Source organism: Caretta caretta, chromosome 10 (genome assembly GCF_965140235.1).
Source record: "Caretta caretta isolate rCarCar2 chromosome 10, rCarCar1.hap1, whole genome shotgun sequence".
Taxonomy (NCBI): Eukaryota; Metazoa; Chordata; order Testudines; family Cheloniidae; genus Caretta; species Caretta caretta.
Genome location: NC_134215.1, coordinates 52,377,133 through 52,392,541, shown reverse-complemented (window position 1 = coordinate 52,392,541; position 15,409 = coordinate 52,377,133). Strand labels below are relative to the sequence as shown.

The following is a 15,409-nucleotide window of genomic DNA, read 5'->3' as shown; positions in this document are numbered from 1 at the left end:
CAAACAGCTTTTGACTTATTTTATTACACTTCTCCACCGACAGTTCACTTGAGTTTTTTTAAATATTCTTGGTGCTGAATATCAAAATCAATGGCTTATATTCATCAAGCGTATTGTTAGACATAATGAACATTTGTTTATTAAAAGTGTACATTAACTTCAGCTTTAAGTAGAAATAATTCCATTATTGAAACTAATAGCTGCAGTTCCTACTTACGTATTAACCAGAATACACACACAATTATATGTAAACATGTGTAGCAATACTAAAACTAGCATTGGTTCATGTTTCTCAGACCACACTGCTATACTCCATTTCAAGATTAATAGTAAATCTGAAATCGTGATGCATTTAGAGGTAAGTATAGGTTTGGCTATTTTATAGGGTTGTGCTAAGTATTGGAGAATAAATGAATAGCCAAGAACTTGTGCTAGATTCATCTGTGACTGAAACTGAGATACTCAGAACTAAACTTACATACTCCTCAACCTAGTTTGATCAGAGTTGAGGAGGAGCCTGTATGCCTTGAGGTCAGCTCACACTGAGAACAAGCAGTTCATTTTTGCTTTATATCTTGGGCAAAGAAATATTGCAACACGGAGGCGTACACATTTTTGTGATGTTTCTACTATCTTTTAGAAATGGCTACATTAGATCTGGGTAAATTCCCTATGCTAATTGCATAAGACATGGCCAGATTTTGATCCCCTAGCTCAGATCAAATAGTATTCCTCCTCCATGAGTAGTCCCATTGAAGTCGAGGGGACCACTTGTGGATTAAGATGCTACTTAGCGTGAATAAGGGATGTCAGAATCTGGCCCTTATTTCTGATCTTTGCAGGAACGGTACTGGTGGGCAAATATTTGCAACAAAAATTGTGCGAGTTTTACAATGTTTCCATTTATTCAAAGCCTCAACATTTTAAGCACCTTCTTTGTCTCCTATTTCCCCTTCCCCACAATTTGTTGCCTATCTAGATAGGATTCCAGATCAGGACTCGGGTACAGGATCTTGGTCATGGATGTATCTTTCTAGTACAGAAAGCTGGAGCTCTACAGATTTGCCCTACGGACAGCTACACCAAGAGGGAGTTGATAGAATGTGCTCGTGCTGTCACTGAAAAGGTAAGATGTCCCTTGTTGTCTCATAGATTTAGAAGGGATCATTGTGATCATCTAGTCTGAGCTCTTGCATATCAGAAGTCATAGAACTTCCCCAAAATAATTCCTAGAGCAGATCTTGTACAAAAAAAAAATCCAGTCTTGATTTAACAGTTGTCAGTGATGGAGACTCCTCCATGACCCTTGGTTAAATTGTTCCAATGGTTAATTACGCTCACCGTTAAAAATTTATGCCTGATTTCTAGTCTGAATTTGTCTAGCTTCGATTTCCAGCTACTGGATCGTGTTATATTTTATACTTTACTTAAATTATGATGGGGTTTTCTCAGATTTCATCATTTTGAGGCAGGTACACTGTGAACACTGTGTAGCTAGCAGTGGGTGGCTCTTAGCAGAGTGTTAAAATTCAAGAGCCAGTGACGCTTCCCATGAGATGCTGTTTGCCCTATAGCTCTTGGCCAAGGTTCATCCCCTCCCCCGCCATCTTTCTCCTGTTAGTGTGTGTCACTTGTTCACCTGGCTGTGGCTTCCCTTCCCAACAGTAGCTTAATTTCAGTGGATCTGATACATAGATATTCCAAACAAGTCATTTGGGATAAAGGGTGGTATTGCAGCTCTTACATATCCACTCTTGGGAGCCCAAATTCCCAGTGTCTGCCATGTTGCTAAGCCAGAATAACTAACAGAAGTTACAAACTGTTCCTCTCTATTTGCAAGACACACTGTAGTTTGACATAAAATATCAAGGTGATGTTGTGATCTGTTTTGAGAGGGTGGCTGCAGTACTGCTATTAAATGAATACCCCCTAAGGGAAAATGGAGCAACTACTGCACCTCTTAACTTCTTGGCATAGTCTCCCAATATGGACTTGTTCATTGTGCCAGCACTTAGGGTTGGGTTCTTTATTCTGAATCAGGGATGGGGAGATCACTATATCACTGACGCGGAAGAGTGGGAAGAGCTGTGTAGTGTGTGACAGCAGAGATTTGTCTTTTAAACAAGCTGTGTGACAAAGTTGAGTTGCCAAGCGCTTCAGTCATCGGCTGCATCAGTCATCCTTGTGATCATGTTACTGGGCAGCACCGTAGATTGCTGAAAAGTAATTGTGACACTGAAATAAATGCACCAAGCTCCTTTATTGACTGTGCAGAGTACTGTAGGATAATTGGAATTCTTATTTATTGTAGCTGGGGAAAGCTTTTCCTTTCATTTAGATATTATGGAAGATGAGTGCTTACACTATTGATTGCAGAGTGTCATTATTTATATGCAGAGCAGATGCAGTTAAGGCCTCCGTGATCTGCTCATTTATTGTGTATCCTGCTTGATCAGGAGACAGCCTTTTCCTACGGTGAAAGACAAATGCCAATAGCAGGCTTCCTTCTGTGGAAAAACTAATCAAACCTGCTAATGTGCAGATAGAGCAGACAGGGGAAGGGAAAGGGAGAGGTTTTTTGTAGATTGTGAAATGAGATCACAAAATGAATTGCACCTGTTGATTTTCATCACAGGAGTTCGTTTAACTCAGAAATCAGTTCATTATGCTTTGTTTTAGTGTGACCCTCTTTTTTATTTTCCTGTTCCAGGTTTCCTTAGTTCTGTCTGCCCTTCAAGCAGGAAACAAAGGTACTCAGGCTTGTATCACTGCAGCTAGTGCTGTGTCGGGGATAATTGCAGATCTGGACACAACTATCATGTTTGCTACAGCTGGAACCCTTAATGCTGAGAACAATGAATCATTTGCGGATCACAGGTCAGTGATACCGAAAAAGCTGGTGGAGGGGGCTGGCTGCAACAAGGGGGTGGGGGCAATAGATAAATGTCCTGCTAATGGCAAACAAGAGGGGGTGGAGATGCAGTTTTTCCTGCCTTTTCAAACCCCTAATAATGAAGCCAGATGAGCAGAGGGGTGAGAGAGAAATAGGAAAGGGTTGGGGTCAGCGCTTCAAAAGCTAGATAAAGTAGCCTGTATAGTAAAAGCAAATTTCATTTTGCCCATTTATGTGGGAGAGGAAATTTTAAGAAACAGCTGGATCATTCTCAACTGTTTCAAAAGAAAACCTCAAAGATCAGTTTTATCGAAATTTTTTAATAAATCCATTTCTATATTTCATTCTTACTGATTATGTTACACTGTGATCCTAGTTTGAATAATTAACTGTCCATGAATTCAAAGAGAAATAGTTTTCCGATGTTTTTTGCGAGACTTGTTTTTTACTTCATGGCTTTTTCTTCCTGGGTTACTAAATGCACTTGCCCTCTGCTGATGTTGGAGATTATTAATGGAAGAGATGCTGGAGTGTCAATCATGTTGTCATTTGGTGATAGGGTGACCAAATGTCCCGATTTTATAGGGACAGTCCTGATATTTGGGGCTTTGTTTTATATTGGCGCCTACTACCCCCCACCCCCGTCCCGATTTTTCACACTTGCTGTCTGGTCACCCTATTTGGTGAGATGATGACACAGGATTCCTTCTGATAACGTCTGATATAGAATGAGAGATTTGGAGCATCCAGGCCATTATTCCCCTCATATTAAAAACCTGGTTCTAGTGGTCAAGACGGTGAGCTGTTGCTTAACAGCACAATTGGCCTATACTGCCAGCATTTAACTCAGTGCTGTGCCAGTGGCTTTGGGAGTATGAAAAGTGCAATGCAGCCCAAATTATTGCAGCTTTATACACTAAGAGTTATGATTCATTTTTATCATCAAATAGTAAGTGTGTTAAATGCTGTGTGACAAGTGTGAAGACAAGGTCCTGCTTCAAAGAGCTGAACGTTGGAATGCAAAAATAGACAAAAAGGCTGAGCAGTGATGATTAGCAGTAATTTCGTTCCACATTCCTTACTTTGTTACCGAGCCGATCACTTCTCTGAAGGGACGTCTAGAGGTTACTTGCTAAGGGAAGGGAAAGCCTTTATGCAGAGGCTTAAATGGAGTATGCAAAGTGTGTATGTATAAACACAGGTTGGGGTGCCCCCCTACCCACAAAGCAACAGTGTGGTGTCCATGTACAGTTGTTGAACAGTTTCTCCTCCTTACAATAAATCTTAATATTGTACCTCAAAACTTACTTTTGCTGTTAAAAATAGCAATCTTGTTTGAGAAGGAGAGAGATAAGCAAAGAGCTCAAACAGGGTCCAGAGATTTAAAAACTCAGTACATTTTGTCAGGTTTCAGAGTAACAGCTGTGTTAGTCTGTATCCGCAAAAAGAAAAGGAGGACTTGTGGCACCTTAGAGACTAACCAATTTATTTGCGCATAAGCTTTCGTGAGCTACAGCTCACTTCATCGGATGCATTCAGTGGAAAATACAGTGGGGAGATTTATATACACAGAGAACATGAAACAATGGGTGTTATCATACACACTGTAAGGAGAGTGATCACTAGAGACTGGGAGTGGCTAAGTCATTATGCAAGGTAGCCTATTTCCCCTTGCTTTTTCCTACACAGGCCAGTCCTTGCCTACAGACAGCCCCGCAACCTGAAGCAAATACTCACCAACAACCACATACCACACAACAGAACCACTAGCCCAGGAACCTATCCTTGCAACAAAGCCCGTTGCCAACTGTGCCCACATATCTATTCAGGGGACACCATCACAGGGCCTAATAACATCAGCCACACTATCAGAGGCTCGTTCACCTGCACATCCACCAATGTGATATATGCCATCATGTGCCAGCAATGCCCCTCTGCCATGTACATTGGTCAAACTGGACAGTCTCTACGTAAAAGAATAAATGGACACAAATCAGATGTCAAGAATTATAACATTCATAAACCAGTCGGAGAACACTTCAGTCTCTCTGGTCACGCAATCACCGACATGAAGGTCACTATCTTACAACAAAAATACTTCAAAACCAGACTCCAGCGAGAAACTGCTGAATTGGAATTCATTTGCAAATTGGATACTATTAATTTAGGCTTAAATAGAGACTGGGAGTGGCTAAGTCATTATGCAAAGTAGCCTATTTCCCCTTGCTTTTTCCTTCCCCCCCCCCCCCCCCAGACGTTCTGGTTAAACTTGAATTTAAACTTGGAGAGTGGTCAGTTTGGATGAGCTATTGCCAGCAGGAGAGTGAGTTCATGTGTGTGTGTGTGTGTGTGTGTTCCCGGAGGGCGGCGGAGGGGGGGTGAGAAAGCCTGGATCTGTGCTGGAAATGACCCACCTTGATTACCATGCACATTGTAGGGAGAGTGGTCACTTTGGATGAGCTATTACCAGCAGGAGAGTGAGTTTGTGTGTGTGGGGGGGTTGGGGGGTGAGAAAACCTGGATTTACGCTGGAAATGGCCCACCTTGATTATCATGCACATTGTAGGGAGAGTGGTCACTTTGGATAAGCTATTACCAGCAGGAGATTGAGTTTGTGTGTGTGGTTTTTGGAGGGGGGTGAGGGGGTGAGAGAACCTGGATTTGTGCAGGAAATGGCCCACCTTGATTATCATACACATTGTGAAGAGAGTGGTCACTTTGGATGGGCTATTACCAGCAGGAGAGTGAGTTTGGGGGGGGGGGGGCGGAGGGTGAGAAAACCTGGATTTGTGCTGGAAATGGCCCGACTTGATGATCACTTTAGATAAGCTATTACCAGCAGGACAGTGGGGTAGGAGGGGGTATTGTTTCATGGTCTCTGTGTGTATATAATGTCCATTGCAGTTTCCACGGTATGCATCCGATGAAGTGAGCTGTAGCTCACGAAAGCTCATGCTCAAATAAATTGGTTAGTCTCTAAGGTGCCACAAGTACTCCTTTTCTTTGATCACTTAAGATGAGCTAATACCAGCAAGAGAGCAGGCGGGGGAATGGGGGGGGAGAAAACCTTTTGTAAAGATAATCAAGGTGTGCCATTTCCAGCAGTTGACAAGAACGTCTGAGGAACAGTGGGCGGTGGGGAATAAACATGGAGAAATAGTTTTACTTTTTGTAATGATCCATCCACTCCCAGTATTTTTTGGATATTGCATTATAAAACATAATTCAATTCTAATTAAAGCAAACAAACAAATTGCTGTCTGCTGTCTCTTTGAATTCAAAAGGTATTACCTGCTTTTTGCATTGTATCTGTGTTTTCTAATCTTTAATTGCTGTGGGAAGTGCAGAAATTGATCCTTTTTCAGTAAAGCTGGATAATCATTTTGATTTCCTTTTCCCTAAATGAGTAATTGGAGTAAGAGAGTATGCATGAAACAGCTGCTATGTAAGAGCAGATTTTTCCAAACTCTGAATATATGGATTTAATACTGTGCACTTCCAACATAATTGAAGATTGCCCCATTTCTATAAAAAGAAATGTACTTTCCAACTCATATGCTCTCATGAGTTATCTTACCACAGGCCTTGTTTAAACTAGAGTTTAAAGGTATGATGTTAGCATGTGTTTGCCTTGAATATATGTTAAACTGGTCAAGATAAATCCTAGAAGAGCACCTGTACTTAAACTCAACCAGTTGTGCATTGCAGTGTGCCTTGTCTAGACCAGATTTTTAATGTGTGTTACCATACATTGCTAATGTGCTAACATCACACTTTTAAATCCTTGTTTAAAGAAGTTACACGTTTTTCCTTCCACTATATCTAGCAATCCTGAGAATTCCAGTTGCTGGGTTTTGTGCACGTTTTGTTTATTTCTAGGCTTACTCTTTTTAAGTTCAGTAAAGCATAAGGGCTGTGGGCCTGGCAGCTCTCAACCCTTCACTTTTGTTTTCTAACCTTTTTTATGAAGTTCAGTACTCACAATAGTTGACTGGATTGACTTTCCCCAGAATATGGGGGCAGGGGGTTGAAATGTTTTAGATTTGTCTGCCTAAAGAGTTTATGTGAAGAAGGAAAAAAAAAGATATGAATCAGTCCTGTTTCCTGCAGCTTCTCCCTTTCTCATCCTCCCCCACAAATCCTTATTTTCTTTTCCACAGAACATGCTGGTGGAGGTTTGACAACTGGTAGTTACACCATGGCTCGGCTTAATCTCTCCACATTAGGACCCAGTGCTCCCTCCCTCTCCCTATTCCCATATCTCATTTCCTTTCAAGAGGAAGTCATTTCATTGAGTCATCCTGAGTCTGGTGTGTTGACAACCTGAAACGTAGTGCATCTGTTCTAAGTGGGAATTGCAACCTGACTTTGGCGTTGTAGCTAGGATTATCACTAGTAGACACTGGTATGCTGACCTACATAGAGCCCTTTGTCTACGTAGCACTTTCTCTGTTAGTCAGGACAATGTTGAATAGCTGTGTGGTTTTTTTTCTCTTCTCTCTTTCCCCTCTCCTGCTTCCCTTTTTTCCCCAGGGAAAATATCCTGAAAACAGCAAAAGCTTTAGTTGAAGATACAAAATTGCTCGTGTCTGGGGCTGCCTCAAGTCAGGATAAACTAGCCCAAGCAGCTCAGTCATCGGCTTCCACCATCACACAACTGGCAGAGGTGGTAAAACTGGGAGCAGCCAGTTTGGGATCAGATGACCCTGAAACTCAGGTAGGAGGGGCTGCAGGAGCAGAAAATAGACCAATGTTTTTAGTGTTTAAAGACATGGAGAATATTACAGAAGTGAGAAGTCTGGAGGTACAGTGTAATTTTTTTTAAAGTTTCTTTCCGTGGAACTGAGGCTTCCAAATCAGTTAGGCACTTATGAAAATTTTACCCACAAATAGCACAAACCTTGCACTGCCTCTCTTGAATGATTTGCGGTTTAATCAGGCACCTCCCTTCTTCGAAAAATAATGCTGCAAAAATGGACAAGACTTGGTATAGGATGTCTAGCCCCTCCCCCACCAGTTTTGGAATTTTTTTTTTTTTGCAAGAATATTCTCCAATGCCTTGTTTTTAAATGGCTCATCATGGGGCTTCCTTTAGGAGACTATCCCATAGTTTAATTGATTTCACTGCGAGAAAGCTTTTCACTGAGTTTAAGACCAAGGTAAACACCTGTTGTTGGTATGGTATGGTATGAACAGTATGCTAGAACTTCACAGATATTCCTGGATTATTTTACTCTTTTAAGTCATTTAATTCTTCAAAGTCGATTCAATTAAACATTTAATTGTTTGAATCCTAGTGAAATGTGCGCGGGTGTGTGCACTGTAGATGTGTCTGTGTTAGTAAATTAATTTGAAAATGTCTGATTGTTTGAGGCACTGGAAAAAATGCGTATGTCAGTCTCCTCTTTGACCTCACATATGATCTTTGTTCCAGTGTCAACTTCCAGAGCATTCTTCTGTGGGGGAATATTTTTGAAACTGAAAATGTTTGCTTCAGGAGCCATTTTTTGATAACTTCATATTTCCAACTAGCAACACTGAGGAATTTTAAGTATTTATTACATTTTCTGACTTTGTCGTCAAGTAAAGGCTGACAATACCGGTTTGCCAGTAAAAACCACACCGCACAAGCAGTTATTTATTTGTACAACTTCTATATGTGGTGTGATAATCCATAGTGGGGGTGGAGGAAGGAGTTCAAATTCTAGTTTTAAGTGTAGTGTGTGTCTTAAGGTACAGACATTTTCAATAACTTCTGCACAAGGTGTGAAAATACAAAATGTAACTTTTCCATATAAGTTAAAAGCTCATTTTACTCAGGCTGCTGAAGCCACAGAAGCATGAAAAGTGTGTGTGTGTGTTGCCACTGTTCTGTAACAAAGCCAGATAAAGAAGCGAGAGCTGCACCAATCTACATTAGGTCTTTAGGGTCTTGTCTTTTCCTCGTTGCTGATCAAAGAGGTTCTGAGTTACCAAAGCTTGAATAAGTTTTTACAAGAAAGCAAAGATTCTAACTTGGCCATAGATTGTAATAAACTGCAAACAGGCTGAACCAAGGCAGTGCTAAACTTTTTATTTCCTATCCATTACTGAGAAGTAATAGATCCATATATCTTTTTTTTTTTCTTTCGGCGCTATCCCATTTTCCATGCATGTTTTCGCTTTGAAAAAGGGTACAATTGTGCTGATATCACTAAACCAAAGCAAAAGGTTGAAGGTATCTGACCACTCAGCAGATGAGAAGAGAGTGGGGGAAAAGATGCTGGGGGAGAGAGTTATTCTGATGTTTCTTGGAAATAATTAGTGTGCTCATGGAGAGGGGCATAATAGACTTTTTTTCCCCAGTACTTGGTTTGGGAGGCAATTTACTTCAATTTGACTGCTGCTGACTCTAACCTCAGGCAAGTCATTCATCATTTAGTTCCTTGGGGGCTCTTAGGAGACTAGGCTACATAAAACTTCCTTTTCCCTGAAATGGACTGTTTCCCTTATGTCCAGGGTATACTAAGTATGATTGATCTGCTTACGTCTGTCAGAATAGTAGCTGATGTCACAGTAAATGGGGTCATTCTCTAAGGGAGGATCAAGCTGTAAGTTCGTACCCTGTTTAAACTGCTCCCATTCTATTCCCATGCTGAACAGAACACAGAGGTGAATAAGCCCTTCTTTGGGAACATGATGGGAAAGAGAAATCCTCCTTCGAGAACCATTTAATTACAGGAGACAGTAGCTGAATCGGATTCTGAACATAGTATAAAATACCGTACAGATGAACACAGCTTTATTTTATGCAGGAAACTACGTGTTGCTTTTTTAGCATTTGTGCATACAGTATCTTTTTCTCTCTTAACATTGTGTACCAACATTTGTCCTGTGCTTAGCAGACTCCTTCAGTGTACAGCCTGCCCAAATCTTCCATCTATGGGCTGAGGTGAGTTGTGATTGCACTAACCTCGCATCCAAATTTCTCATTCTCGTAGGTTGTACTGATCAATGCTATTAAGGATGTTGCTAAGGCCCTTTCTGATCTCATTGGTGCTACAAAAGGAGCTGCTAGCAAACCAGCAGATGATCCATCAATGTACCAGCTCAAAGGTGCAGCTAAGGTAGGTAGTGCGATATCTCTCCCTTTTAGAGAAGTTTAGAGGTTATCTCAGCTTCTGTTATGAAAGTTGAAAACATTCCTTTGCTTATTCCCTGCTGTTTGCTTTGATGTTTATTTAAAGAAACAGCTAGCATCACTTTGTTGCTAGAATCCTAAAGACTGGTGGCAGTGAATTCTGGTTCACTTCAGTCTCTTATTTTCCTTCTGTTTCATCTGTATCCTACTAACTTAAACTAGATGATTGATGGAAAGCTGGATAGTATCATTCATCTCAGTGCCTGTAAACATAATACCAGTTTTCTTAGTCATCTCACCACAGCTAGTTAAAGAGTTATATTCCTTCTGTCAGGTACCTCTGTCACTCTGCAAGCATATGTGTCTGGAGAGAGGATGGAAGTCCCTGGTATATTCAGGCTACGAAACAAAAGTTTACCTTATAAAAATGTGTACTTGAATCCTATAGCAAGGGTAATGAACAAGTAATAAGAAGTCCACAGTATAAGCATCCAGCTGTTAAGATGCTAACTTGGACCTTTCAGCTTTTAGAAAGTGGTCTGGAGATCTCAAACAGGCTTTCTTTAAAATGTAGTGTACTTTGATTGCATTTCTCCCAGGCTGTGCTTCTAAGTGGAAGTGTCTATTGGTCAGAGCACAGGATTTGCACAGCTTCTGCCACTGTTTTATTGTGTCACCTCTTTGTGTCAGTTTTCCCACATCTGAGATCTCTGTGAAACTTGCTTCACAGGGTTCTTGGGGCTTAATGGTTGTAAAGTGCTTTGAGATGCTGAAATTTGGGCAGTATTGGATCTACTTCCAGATGATCGGGTCGTCAAAGTGACTTTTACGCATTTGCTTGGCAAAGAGATTTTGCCCTTTCCCATCAAATGTGGACCTGCAGTGATCAGTGCCTCAGATTGGATTACTGCGATGCATTCTGTGAGGGGGCACTCATCAAAGACCATGCAAAGTTCACCTACTACAAAACAGTGTCTGCTTCCTTAGCTGGTTCCCTTTGCTTTACAGAGCTCAATGTGATTTGAATCCTGGTTATCTGAAAGCTCCTTGTGTTCCATCCGAAGATCTGAGATGGGCTTAGGTGCTGTCACGAGAGCATTTGTACATCTACAGGCTGGAGGGAAGATATGCCCTTCCTTACTTGCTTACTTTGTATTTTGGAACCAGTATTTGACCATCAGGGCATAAGGCAAGGCTAGCTACAGTATTGACTCAGCCTTTTCCTGAGGGGGAAGTTGTTAAATCAAGGTTTGGGTTGATTTCCTGGGAGCTGGTTGACTTCTTTTCAATTGATGATGGCAGTTGTGTGTTTAATTGTGGTTTTACAAACTGTGCCAAGAGAACGTAATAGTGGCATTTCACAAATTAGTAAATAATGAGCCTGGTCTCTGACAAGGTTTTTTGAGGTTATAGTCTTGCGTGTGTGTGGTAATGGAGGCAAAGAAGAGGGCACTAGTTTCTATATGTTAGAAACCTATTGACTTTTCATCTTTCTGTAGACAATTCATACCAGATGTGGAGAAGGGACTCTGTTAATTTGAAATTATATGAGAGGTAATGTTATAGCGTAAGTGCTGTTAAGCAAAATTGCAGGATGAGGTATGTTATTGCATAAAGACATGCCGAGGAGTGCCCAGAGACACAGACGCTCAGACTCCTGGAGAGGCGTTCCACCCAGACTGCCTGTTTGGAATTTTGGGGGATTGAATCTAACAAGTGATCACTTTGGTCCTGAGGAGAGAGGGAACAGGATCCCGGAGAGAGGGGTTGGGAACTAGACTAGGGTTAGGAAGGGAAGCACCGCTGGGTCCTTGTAAGATCATGCTTTCCCTGTGGGAGCACAAAGTAGAGGGGTACTGAATGCTCTTGGGACGTTTGTTTTGTTTACTTTGGTTAAGTGAAGTTTAGTGGTTTTTCAAACCCAGAAATCAGCAGCAGAGTCAATTGGTCAGTTTGCAAGAGATCTGCAGGGCCCTCGAAATAGTTAGGAAAAGCATCCAGGTTCACCTGATACTCACAGACTAGTGTTCTGAGAGGAAGCTTAGAGGGATAAAAGGGCTGTACTAGCAACCCAGAGACACTGGGGTTGAAAAAGTTTTATGCCGAGGCCCGGGCAAGTTGTGACCCCATGCACTCATGTTTAGGAAAGCCCCACTACTCAGTGAATCTGGCTGTATCAATCTAAGTTCAGTAGGGATCATTCAAAAATAAAAGCCTGTCTATAGAGTTCACTCTTAGCTGTTTAATCCATATTGTATTTAAAGCTTGTTGTTCCCTGAAAGGATTAATAATGGCTTCATAGCTTGATGTTCCTTGAATCATGTGGGTGTGTCTCCTAAATGTGGGAGAAGCAAATGATGTATTTTCATCTCTCCATCTCTCCGTTTCAGGTGATGGTAACCAATGTCACATCACTTCTGAAGACTGTTAAAGCAGTTGAAGATGAAGCCACTCGAGGCACAAGAGCTCTCGAGGCCACGATTGAGTGCATCAAACAGGAACTCACGGTAAAGAACAGAATAATTGCACATGGCAACTTTCTAAAGTACACTCTTAAAATCAAATCAGACTTCACTGGAGGGATGTTTTGGCTGCTCTGTTGTGAGTTAGAGTCCCTACCCACAGCTCTCAACACACGACTGCATGTCACTTCAACCTATCGACTTCCACACATCACCAGTCTCCCCGTTAGGCTGTATTTCTCAGGTGTGAGATGCTACTATTATGAAATACGCTTGGAGAAACTGGTTCTTCATTCCTCCAGACATGAAACTTTCACTGTAAAATGTTATTTTCTGAGTCAAATGTTCACTTTTCATTGTCCTTGGTTTGTAAATGTTTCTCTAGTGTCAAAGAGCAGCACTGTTGGCACTTGTGGTTTGAAACTCGTCTCCATTTTTTCCTTTTTTCATAAATAAATAACCTGATAACTGATATTTCATCTGAGCAGAAATTACATGTAGCACTGAATTAGATCTTAAACCAAAAGGGTTGTTTCCTCCCCCCTTCACAGTACAGTTTTCTGACCCCCCCAGCTGCTACTTTCAGACACTCCTTTTGTAAACCACTGGTGAGTGATGTAAATTAATACCTTTGTATGTTTGCGGAGGCTAAAATATCCTACCTTTCTTAGTAAAATAACGACCGCACATATGGAGAGAGACTGTACTGGAGAATACATATTATATAATTTGTGGACTTAGTGTTCAATAGCTCTGTTGACACAACCTTGTCTTCTTGAACATTCCCATTGTGGCAGTTCCGAAGGGCTCACTCTGTTCTGGCTTGTTTTTCACTGAACATAAGAACGGCCACACTAGGTCAGATCACTGGTTCATCTAGCCCAATATCCTGTCTTCCGAGAGAGGCCAATGCCAGATGCTTCAGAGGGAATGAAACAACAAAGAAATTATTGAGTGATCCATTCCCTGTCATCCACTCCCAGCTTCTGTCAGTTAAAAGCTTCGGACATCCAGAGCATGGGGTTGCGTCCCTGATCATCTTGGCTAATAGACATTGATGGACCTATTCTCCCTCAACTTATCGAATTATTTTTGAACCTCATTATAGTTTTGGCCTTGACAACATCCCTTGGTAGTGAGTTCCACAGGTTGACTGTGCATTGTGTGAAGTAGTACTTCCTTTTGTTTGTTTTAAACCTGCTGCCTATTAATTTCATGGGTGACCCCTGGTTCTTGTGCTATGTGAAGGGGTAAATACTACTACCTTATTCACTTTCTCCACATGATTTATGAGTTTATAGACTTCTATTCTAATATAGCATTTTTGAGGTGGTGCGACCAGAACTGTGAACGTAGCATGGATTTATTTTATGACATTTTCTGTCTTATTATCTATCCCTTTCCTAATGGTACCTAACATTCTGTTTGCTTTTTTTGACAGCTGCTGCACATTGAGTGCATTTTTTCAGAGAGCTATCCACAATGACTCCAAGATCTTTTTCTTGAGTGGTAACAGCTAATTTAGACCCCATCATTTTGTATGTTTTCCAGTGTGCATTACTTTGCATTTATCAACATTGAATTTCATCTCCCATTTTGTTGCCCAGTCACCCAGTTTTGTGAGATCCCTTTGTAACTGTAACTGTTTTTTGGTCCTCTTACTATGTTTTGTTTTTTTTTTAATGGGGATATACATTTAATTTGAGCCTCTATGATGGTATGATGCTTTGGACTTAATTATCTTGAATAATTTTGTTCATCTGCCAATTTTTCCACCTCACTGTTTACCCCTTTTTCCAGCTCATTTATGAACATGTTGAACAGCACTGGTCCCAGTACAGACCCCTAGGGGACACCACTATTTACCTCTTTCCTTTCTGAAAACTGACCATTTATTGCTACCCTTTGTTTCTTGTATTTAACCAGTTACTGATCCACAAAAGGACCTTCCCTCTTACCCCATGACGGCTTACTTTCCTTAAGAGCCTTTGATGAGGGACTTTGTCAAAGATGTTTTGAAAGTCAAAGTACACTATATCCACGGATCACCCTTGTCCACATGTTTGTTTGACCCCCTCAAGAATTATAATAGATTGATGAGGCATGATTTCTGTTTACAAAAGCCATGTTGACTCTTCCCCAACAAATTCTGTTCCTTTACATGTCTGGTAATTCTTTTCTTTACTATAGTCTCAGCCAATTTGCCTGGTACTGAAGTTAGGCTTGCTGGCCTGAAATTGGCAGGATTGCCTGTGGAATCTTTTTTAAAAATTGGAGTCACATTAGCTATCCTTCTGTCATCTGGTATGTAAGCTGATTTAGGTGATAGGTTATGTACCACAATTTCATATTTAAGTTCCTTCAGAACTCTTGGGTGAATACCATTTGGTCCTGGTGACTTAGTACTGTTTAATTTACCAATTTGTTCCAAAACTTCCTCTATTGACATCTCAGTCTGGGACACCTCCTCCGATTTGTCACCTAAAATGAATGGCTCAGGTGTAGGAATCTCCCTCTCATCCTCTACAGTGAAGACCAATGCAAAGAATTAATTTAGCTTCTCCGCAATGGCCTTGTTTTCTTCAAGTGTTTCGATTGATTGTTTGGCTGGCTTCCTCCTTTTGATTTATTTAATTTTTTATTTTATTTTATTTTATTTTGCTGTTAGTTTTTGTGTCCTTTGCTCGTTGCTCTTCAAATTCTTTTTTGGCCTGCCTAATTATACTTTCACACTTGACTTGCCAGATTTTATGTTCCTTTCTATTTTTCTCAGTAGGATTTGACTTCCAATTTTTAAAGGATGCCTTTTTGCCTCTAACCGCTTTTTCTACTCTGTTGTTTAACCCTGGTGGAACATTTTTTGGTCCTCTTACTATGTTTTGTTTTTTTTTAATGGGGATATACATTTAATTTGAGCCTCTATGATGGTATTTT

The 15,409-nt window shown here is 40.8% G+C and overlaps 1 protein-coding gene across 4 annotated transcripts in view; it reads left to right on the top strand.

Moving 5' to 3' along the window:
• TLN2 (talin 2) overlaps nt 1–15,409 on the top strand; it is a 347,160-nt gene that overhangs the window by 287,174 nt on the left and 44,577 nt on the right. For all 4 annotated transcript variants that reach the window (XM_048866513.2, XM_048866512.2, XM_048866511.2 and 1 more), the window contains 5 exons: nt 980–1,126; nt 2,711–2,877; nt 7,427–7,610; nt 9,874–9,999; nt 12,404–12,520. In XM_048866513.2, coding sequence (XP_048722470.2) covers nt 980–1,126; nt 2,711–2,877; nt 7,427–7,610; nt 9,874–9,999; nt 12,404–12,520 — 741 coding nt within the window. The remainder of the gene's footprint in view (nt 1–979; nt 1,127–2,710; nt 2,878–7,426; nt 7,611–9,873; nt 10,000–12,403; nt 12,521–15,409) is intronic.